This window comes from Bufo bufo, chromosome 5 (assembly GCF_905171765.1).
Source record: "Bufo bufo chromosome 5, aBufBuf1.1, whole genome shotgun sequence".
Lineage (NCBI taxonomy): Eukaryota > Metazoa > Chordata > Amphibia > Anura > Bufonidae > Bufo > Bufo bufo.
The window spans coordinates 311,260,697-311,270,708 of record NC_053393.1 but is presented as its reverse complement, the minus strand read 5'-3'; the positions used below and the strand labels follow the sequence as shown (position 1 = coordinate 311,270,708).

General features: G+C 44.8%; 1 protein-coding gene across 1 annotated transcript in view; it reads left to right on the top strand.

Moving 5' to 3' along the window:
- The window catches only part of PDCD6 (programmed cell death 6), a 43,212-nt gene that overhangs the window by 1,253 nt on the left and 31,947 nt on the right, over nucleotides 1-10,012 (top strand). Inside the window, exon 2 of the mRNA XM_040433849.1 lies at nucleotides 9,062-9,123. Coding sequence (XP_040289783.1) covers nucleotides 9,062-9,123 — 62 coding nt within the window. The remainder of the gene's footprint in view (nucleotides 1-9,061; nucleotides 9,124-10,012) is intronic.

Below are 10,012 nucleotides of genomic sequence, written 5' to 3'. Positions count from 1 at the left end.
GTACACACAAAACCTGTCCTAATCATACAGGAAGACAAGTTACTTCACCACATTGAGCCATAGTGCTGCCTCATCCTCCTCTTGGCTCTGCTTGTCAGGGAATATGATCCTGAATACAGGTGAATCTCTGTGAGAATGGAGATGATGAGGAGACGTGAGAGGAGGTGGGGATGCAGCTAATGAGCAGCAGCACTTGTATGCAGTCTCCATCACCACAGCCTGTCCTGTCCATCCTCTCTGTACTTCATGTCTCCTCATGTCTTCTTATCTGTATTTAGAATCATATTCCCTATAGAGGAGGATGAGGCAGCTCTTTACCTCAGTTTTGTAAAGTAACTTGTCCTCATGTGTGAATTAATGGGACAGCGGCCATTTTGTTAACCCTGATGATTGCTCCCTAGACAAAACTAGCCATTATAAATAATGATAGGTATTTGGGAATATATTTATAATAAAGTAATATTTAAGTATTTTCATTTTCTTAATTCCCGAAGAACCCCTTTAATTGGAATTTTGGCACAGACAGCCACGCTGAAATTTTGCCCAAAAAAATCCTCTCTGCCACCCATACATCTGAATGGGACGCAGCGCTGATGATCGCGGAGCTTAAAGCTGCGCCAAGAAGGGAAGTTTGTTGTGTTTTTGTTTTTTACATGTGGTGGTTTTTTTATGTGTTTTTGCACGCAGTTTTTCATTCTGTCCATTTTCAGTGGGAATTCTAGACCCTGAATCTGCATCAAGAATGGTCGGGTCACTTCTTCTTTTTTTCGGTGCAGTTTTGGGGCAGAATCTGTGTCAGAACTCCTAGTGTGTCCAGTGTGGGGGCGTGATTCCGTTATGGACGGCGCGGCATTACAGAGATTTCTGATGTCTCTGTCCGAGCTTGCATCTACTGATTTATATTGACTGCATTATGTCCTGTGAAAAGAGCAGTGTCCACAAAGGGGGAATCGCGCCCCCACACGGGGCATGTTTTCCGCACCGGACACGCTTATCTGACATGAAAGGGACACTGACGGGCCCGATAAACATATTTAGATATTCCTATGCAGTCATAGATCTATAAAGTGTATTCCAATGATATAAGAGTACCTCCTGTCCGCATTGTAAACCATGTAAAAACAACTTTATATTCATCTGTCAATCACCTTCCTTTATGCCCAAGGGGCGGGTTTTCTTCTACCATTGTGCCCAGCCGCGCCCCAACTGTCGTTTCCTAGCGCCGCCCAGCTCATTATTCACTGCGCTGGGCGGCTTTTACAGTCCCCGATCCTGCCGAGCCAGTGCATGCCCAATAGAAACGTATGGGCATCGGCCTCACTTGTACCTTCTGCGCGTGCGCCGGATAACTTACCCGGCACCCTCACTCGCAGTGCGCCTGCGTCCCTTATTCAATGCGGTGGCATCGGCGTCTCCTGCTGCGCCGGCTCGGCAGGATCGGGGACTGTAAAAGCCGCCCAGCGCAGTGAATAATAATGAGCTGGGCGGCGCTAGGAATCGACGGCTGGGCGCGAAGGTAGGAGAAAAAACGCCCCTTGGGCATAAAGAAATGTGATTGACAGATGAATATAAAGTTGTTTTTACATGGTTTACAATGCGGACAGGGGGTACTCTTATATCATTGGAATACACTTTAATAGATCTATGACTGCATAGGAATAACTGTTTTATAGGGCCTGTCAGTGTCCCTTTAAACTAGGGGTACCACCACACAGAGTTTTTGAGGAAGATTTTCCTGCAGGATTTTCAGCCAAAGCCAGAAAGGAATCAGAAATATAAAGGGAGGACGTCCTTCTCCTTCCCACATGATCCACTTTTTTGGTTTTGGCTGAAAATCCTGCAGGCAGATCTGCCTCAAAACCTCTTCCAAAAAGCTGTGTGTGAATACACCCATATGGGGAGGTTTCATTCATAGAATATCAGCCGGATGCAGTCAATTCAGTGAGATGTGCAGGAAAGCTTCACCTTTATGCCTACTTTAAAGCCATGTTCACATGGGAAGGGTCTGCCATAGTTGAATCCACCTTGGAATTTTCAGAATAGCAGATTGGCCTGGAGATCTGCACTCGGATCAACCCCGTTGTAGTTCAGTGGGGCACATCTGTGGGCTTTCCTTGCCGTGGGTTGTTTTGACAGACTTGTCTGGAGCACATGGATAAGATATGAAGCATTGTCAGCTTTTGATGTGGAATATTCACCTAAAGCCATACAAAATCCTGAATATGTGAACATAGCCCAAAGCTGGCCACAGACATGAGATTTCTGATTCCTCCAGTAATCCCAGAAAGCCAAGCTACCAGTCCCTTGTACTACCCTGCTTGGTAATTCCTTGGCATCTGGTCAGCCCTTCTGCACCTGGCATCCCTTGTAATAATAGACATGCCGGGTCCTCCATAACAAGGTCCACCAAACCTTAGCAGGAGGTCAATATCTAGAGTGGTATTTTTACCACTAGTGTGAACAGAGCTTTAAAGAGCACCCGTCAAAGAAGACTTGGCCCAAAGATGGGACCTGCACCTATCTGACATTGATGGTATATCCTAGGGATATCAAGGTGTGAGATGGGAATACCCATTTAAAGTGGTTGGCAGTAGTAATGACTTTTCATCTAATGTCCGTAGCCTGAAATAGAAGGTTCATACTTGCCTGCTTCCCGCTGCTCGGGTCCTACACGCTGCCTCCGCTGCTTCATTTTCTGGTCCCCGCAGTGTTTACATCTGGCGGTGCATTATAATGATCACATGCTCTGCTGCAGCCTATAACTGGCTTCAGTGGCAACTTGCTACTTGTAGCCACATTACTACTAAAGCCAGTTATTCGCTGCAGCTGAACATGTGACCATGCATCGAGAAGATGGAGATGACAAAGTCAGCAGGTAGGAGCCGAGTAGCAGGAAGCAGGTAAGTATAAATCCTCTGTTTTGGGTGGCAGGCTGCGGGCATTACATAAAAAGTAGTTACAAGTTACACATGCGGATTCTGGTGCAGAAACGTGTATCCGAGCCTTCCCCACGTAGAAGGAGTACTATCCACAGGGCGGATTGTCGGGAGACCGATTTAGTCCGTTCAGGCCAGTGCCAGAAACTACAGGTGCCCTCCGCTGCATAGTGCTGTGTCTGGCTGCTGCATCCAAGTGAAAGGCTGTGTCCACCGTGTACTTTCTTTTTTTTTTTTTTTTTTTTTTTTTTCATTTTATCTTCCCCCCCCCCCCCCAATATAAGCATGTTCATGGGGGAAAAAGTCTTAATTTATGCCTTTTTCAAGCATTCTAATACACATTAGATTAGGGCCTTGGCTGTCATGGTATCCTATCAGCAGCCTTGGATCCTTTTTATATGGGTGCCAGTGAGGTGATAGAGGGAGTCCCTGCCAGTTGAGGTGGGCACAGGGCTGTGTATTACCCGCAAGATCACAACGTGTCTCCATCACTGTGTGGCATCAGGGATGACTGACTTTTTGTTGGGGTTCCTGTTCTGCACCCAGATCCTATCTTGTCCCTCACAAGAGCAGGGACTTGTATGACCAGCGGTGACCGCTTGGGAGCCTCCACTTTCTGGCTTGTGTTGTGTTATTACTCACCATGGCTGGATTTCCCTGCCTAGTAGTGAAACTGGATGCCGTTACTTTTAGTTTCCGCTCGCTGGGTCACATACACACTGACTCACACTGGAAGGCACCGTCCTGTGACTCATCAAGTAGCGCTTGGTACAAAGAACACTTTGAGGAGTCAGAAGACTTTTGAATGAGTTCACTTTTTCCAGGTGTAAACTGTGAGCCGAGGACGTTGGCCGGGCTTTTCCACCAGGAGCCCTATCTGCTTCTACCATCCTGAGTGTTGCTCCTGTGACGTGGACCCATGGCATTATAATGCTGTCTGAAATTGAAATCGGCCTTTGGTGCGGATTGGCTTGATCTATTAAACCACTGCTGTGAAAGTCAGTTCTGTATTTCTTGCTGGTAGCATATATTATGTGTGTGTGTGTGTACATACGATATATACACTGCCTGTCCAAAAAAAAAAAGTTGCCACCTGGATTTAACTAAGCAAATAGGTATGACCTCCTATTGGATTATTACTGCATGGGCGATTATCTTTCAGCTGGCAACAAGTTATTTAACCCCAACTTGTACAATGAGTTGCTTCTCACTTCTTAAACAACCATGTCGAAAGACACATCTCGTGGTCGTGGAAAATATGTTAGTCTGTTTGAGAAGGGTCAAATCATTGACATGCATCAAGCAGAGAAAACATCTAAGGAGATTGCAGAAACTACTAAAATTGGGTTAAGAACTGTCCAACGCATTATTAAAAACTGGAAGGATAGTGGGGACCCATCATATTCGAGGAAAAAATGTGGCGGGGAAAAAATACTGAATGATCGGCGATCACTTAAACGTTTGAAATCAAATCGAAGAAAAACAGTAGTACTCAGGGCTATGTTTAATAGTGAAAGTAAGAGCATTTCCACACTCACAATGCGAAGGGAACTCAAGGGATTCGGACTGAACAGCTGTGTAGCCATAAGAAAACCACTAATCAAAAAGGCTTCATTTTGCTAGGGAGCATAAAGATTGGACTCTGGAGCAATGGAAGAAGGTCATGTGGTCTGAGTCCAGATTTACCCTGTTCCAGAGTGATGGGCACATCGGGGTAAGAAGAGAGGCAGATGAAGTGATACACCCATCTTGCCTAGTGCCTACTGTACAAGCCTGTGGGGGCAGTGCTATGATCTGGGGTTGCTGCAGTTGGTCAGGTCTAGATTCAGCAACAGTATTTGCTCCAAGAACGAGGTCAGCTGACTACCTGAACATACTGAATGACCAGGTTATTCCATCAATGGATTTTTTTCTTCCCTGATGGCACGGGCATATTCCAAGATGACAATACAGGATTTATCGGGCTCAAAGAGTGAAAGAGTGGTTCAGGGAGCATGAGACATCATTTTCACACATGGCTTGGCCACCACAGAGTCCAGATTCCCCATTGAGAATCTTTTTGGACAGGCAGTGTATAATATTACAGCATATATAGACTAGCAGTAATAATCTTGATTTAACAGATTCCCAAAGGAGGGATTATTACTTAGCTAATATCAGATGACGGAATGCCATAGATAGCTGTCCCGTGGGGGGGATCGGCAGTGTAACTATTGAGTCATAATAAGGGCTCATGCACACACACTTTTTTTTTTGTCAACATCCGATCCACATTTTTTGTTGGTCAGATGCGGACCCATTCAATTCAGTGGGGTCGCAAAAGATGCGGACAGCACACCATATGCTGTCTGCATGTCCTTTCCGTTGCATCCGCAAAAATATAGAACATGTCCTGTTGTCGTCCACCTTGCAGACAAGGATAGGACTGTTCTGTTATGGGCTGGACGTGCCATTCCGCAAAATGCCAAGTGCATGCTGCCAGTATCCGTATTTTGCAGACCACAAAACACGCAATCATCATGCCTGTGGCCTAAATTTATTCACCAGGAAAAGTGCGCCACTTTTTTTTTTTTTTTCTTTTTTTTTGCGCCCAAATTCTGCCTGCTCCTGACAAACTTCTTATTCAGACAAACTAAAAAGAATGACTGACTTTTTCTGACATCCTCTGTTTTTTGGGGGGCAGTGTCCATCTTTTTGTCTACCTGCAGATACATTTATGAAGCTGAAATTCACAATTGTGGTGCATAAGTGCTGTGGAGCAATTTAGAGTTGGTCGAAACTTTTTGGTGGACAGAATTTTGCTGCATTGGGACAGATTTTCACCCTAGAGGCCTAAAATAGGCGGTGTGAAGAGCCCCAGCCGCTGCCTACAGATTAGACCGTAGTAGTAATGACTTTCCCTTTTCTAATTAGTTTTGCTGAAGTCCCATGTAGCATATTATATACTCTTGTTACACAAGCGTGTTTTCCCTTTGATGGCGCACCCCCATATTATGGCTCAGTGAGTAAGTTGTGTATGAGGTTGTTGGACTCCAGCACCAAACAAGACTGCCTTGCTCTTCAGACCAGTCTATCCAGTCTGCCACCATACAGCTCATTCTTCCTCATTCTTGAAATTTTCTTTTGTATTGATACCAGTGTAATGTGCTGGACGCTCCTTACTGTGACCTGCCCTCTCCTCCAACGTCGTGTCTTCAGGAAATGTTGTTGAAAATGCAAATTCAGATTTCTGTGGTTAAGATACAAAAAATTGTTCCATAATGGAGTATGGTCACACATGGAGGATATGCTGTGTACCAGAAAAGAGGATGTAATGTATATAGGGTAAAATCCACTACAAATCCCTATGTAACACATTCATAGAATCCAGGAGTGGCTCCAGCGTGCTTGTACCTAGAGATGAGTGAATTTCGGGTTATGAAATTCATTCACGCTTTGTTTACTGGTAAAAGGTGAATTGTGTTATGGATTCTGTTACCACGGACCATAACGCAATTGTATGACTGAATGCCTTTAGAGGCATTCCTTTATTCTTTCCGTCATAATAGAAGTCTATGGGCTGCAAAACAGATCCGTCCCATTTCCGTTATGCAATGGAGTCCGTTCACTTCAATGGGGCTGTGCAGATGAATGGTGATTTTCACGCATCACTTGTGCGTTGTGTGAAAATCGCAGCATGTTCTATATTCAGCGTTTTTCACGCACCGCAGGCCCCATAGAACTGAATGGGGCTGCGTGAAAATTGCATAGTATCCGTAAGCAAGTGCTAGGAGATGATGTTAGTAAATTGATTTAAAGTCAATTTACTGTATTTTCCCTTATGGTTATAAAGGAAAATATTATTCATAATACAGAATGCTTACTAAAATGTTGCTTGAGGGGTTAAAAAAAAATAAATGGAAGATCCTTCTATCTTCATTCAGCAGGACCTGCGCTGGTGAGAGCTATTACATCATCAAAGGTCCTTTTGCAGGTCCTCAAAGAAGACTATGCCGGCTGCGCGATCAAGTGCAACACCGACCCCGAACTTTAGTGAAGAAGTTCGGGTCTGGATACCACATTCAGTTTTTTTTTATCGCATGCAAAACACATTGCACCCGCGCGATAAAAACTGAACAGCGCAGTCAAAACTAAATGAAATTGTGTTCGCACTCGCACGGGTTTCCCGCAATGCATCCGGTGCAAATCTGGGACGCCCGTCTGAAAGGGGCCTAAAGGCTATTTAAAGGGGCTATCGGATCGGCAGCGCTGCCTTCTCTGCTGTTTACCTGCTCGCCACATCAATTGCAGTGGAGAGCAGCCTAATTCTAAGCATGGTGTTCCCATTCACTTCTTCTATAGGACAGCTCTGTAGTATTGACTTTGTCAAAGTTATCTGAGCGTTCAAAGCTCTTTGGGTTCCTATACTTTTGCAAGGTACTACTTTCCTTTTATTAGTCTAGTCTCTAAAATTGTACAAAACCAAAATAATACCCTAAGATTGCTTAACATGTCAAAGTGTGTTTCATCTTTAACTTTTGCCTTTTTAGAGATCATTTCATCTTTAACTTGCTTCGCTGTTCACAGTAACAGTAATTCTGACCAGGGGCGCCCAAACTTTTGCATGTCACTGTATGTAGATAGCGTACCCTCATCCTAGATGTGTACTTTAACCCCTTAAGGGGTCATTTCAGTTAGACCAAGTGGTTAGGGATATTGATTAGTTTATTAAAGGTCTAACCCCTAGGACCTCTAGCAGTAACAAGAATACGGGCCTGTATTACCTGTTTCCATTCATCTGACTCCTGTAATAACAGAGTTACAGTTGCCAGGAAATAATCTGTTGGTTACATAAGAGGTAGGTCCCAGGAGCACCGGCTTTGTGGAGCGCTGCTGCCTGTCCTATGTGTTATTTTTAAATTCATCAATCCAAATTCATTTAAAAGAAACCAGGTACTAAATAAAACAAAACCCAAAATGGGAGCAAATCCGTATGTTCAGAAATGCATTTCCCTGCTTGTCTAGTCCAGGCTTACACAAAGCGGGAAAGTTATGTTGCAGAAACGGCCTCAAATCTGCAAGAAAGTCGGCATATTAGTTCAGACAGCACCCTTTAAATTGCAGTGGGTGAAGTGTCTGGCTAAGCCCTTATTCACACAGGCTTTTTAACAGTATCTAAATGCACTTTGTTGCATACTTATCATGTGTGAATGTGGCTTTACAGGGGGATGTATGCTTGACACAAATTCTGGAACAGATTTCCATGTTATGTACTAGCTTCTTCAGGCTGGACTCACAAATCTAGCTCCGAAAACTGGCACATTCCCAGTCACAATGGTGTCAATGAAATGTCTGATGTTGTCTAGTGTTAAATATCATGGCAGCAGTCTAATGTAAATGTTTAGTTAGATGAAACGTTAAGGTGATACAATTCCATGGAGATGAATGTGCGATCATATGTAATCCTATTGAGCCACAGAATACAGATAACGTGGTGGGGAGAAAATGAAATGAGACGTGGGCAAGTATATATCTGAGACTGTTACAGGGGGTTTCCCATCTTACGTGTTCACTATCTAGACCACAAGGTGCTGGCACTCTTATTCAATAACTAAGTGGTCATGTGATTGGTGAGGATGCCCTCAGTCATGGGCCACTGATGGATCACTGCACAAGGAGGACCTTCAGGGCCTACATGAAATGGAGGATACATGGAGCTTTGGGAATACAACTGTATTAGTAAGTGCTTTATAGCGGTTCTCCAGGCTTTTCAAAAAATCCGTCAGTCTTCTGTCCTGTGGAGGCCAGACAGTTTCCTCAGCACTTACTGTTCCACTGCGCTCACGTGGCTGCAGGCTCCTCCAGTAAGCTCACGACCTGTTTGGCTGCATTTACAGGGGACGTGGCCAGGGAGAATCTGCAGCACGACAAGGGGTACGTACTGAGGAAGCCATCTTGCCTGGTTGAAAGGCTGCCGGATTTTTAGAAAAGGCAGAAGAACCTCAGTGGCTGCTGCAAAAACCTGAACGTGGAAACGCAGCCTGCTATATCCACCCAGCGTCTATGAGCTCCAGGTCACAAAGTTACTGAGGTTCTGTATTGGATAGCTTTATTGTGACTAATATCATCTTTATTGTCACCCGCAGAGTGGACACAGACAACAGTGGCATTATATCGGACGTTGAACTGCAGCAAGCTTTATCCAATGGTGAGGAAACCTTGTGTATGAGATTCATAGTCCTGCATGTGCTCCTCGGTGGTCATGGACCGCTTCGGACTCCATAATGTTCATTTTTATTACTTCTTACAGCATCGGTCAATTTGTACAAGATCTAGTACAGAGACATAAACTGCACAGAAGGATTTTTCTGAGCGGCTCCTTGCTGGCACGTTCAGCAGGACTGAGATGTGCAGTGTGTGGCTTACAGCTCAGAAAGCTGGGTTTGCTGTCCCGTCAGTTGGAAAATAAGACCATGCCCTAGTTTACACAATGGAGCTCTATGTCTACAGGAAAATAGCTGTGTTGGTTTCCAAGGAAGATGAGAGGTTGATGTTTTCTGACACAGACCCTCCAGTGTACCTTGTAGGAGGAGATCTTCCATAGTTCAGTAATGCCGGCACTTGGGGCACTGTAAGTTGGTTCTTCTGGTAGGACACTTTTCTCCAGCACAGCCTGTAAGTTACTGATCTGTAGATCTGCAGCATCATGACACATGGCTCAGGCACACCCCTGTAGATGTAATACATCTGTGTGCATGACCACCACAACCATGGCTGCTGTTTGTACCAGTCTCTAAGCACTTACCCTTTTGCTTTTTGCTCCATCCACTATTATGTTTCTGTTGCAGACAGCTGCCACAAGTAGCTGGTATCGTGGAGGTGCCCAATGTTGGACCCCCACCCCCTTTTAAAGGGGTTGTCTAGGACATAGATACTTGAACAGGAGCTAAGCTGCAGTACACGAGCACAGTCGCCGCACATGGCTTTCTGCTTCTGTCCACTGTTAGGTTTCTGCTGCTGGCAGATTGGTGGGGGTTCCTTGTGTCAGATCCTGGCCAATCTATCCTCCAGATCATCAATATGTAAAGGGTAGAAAT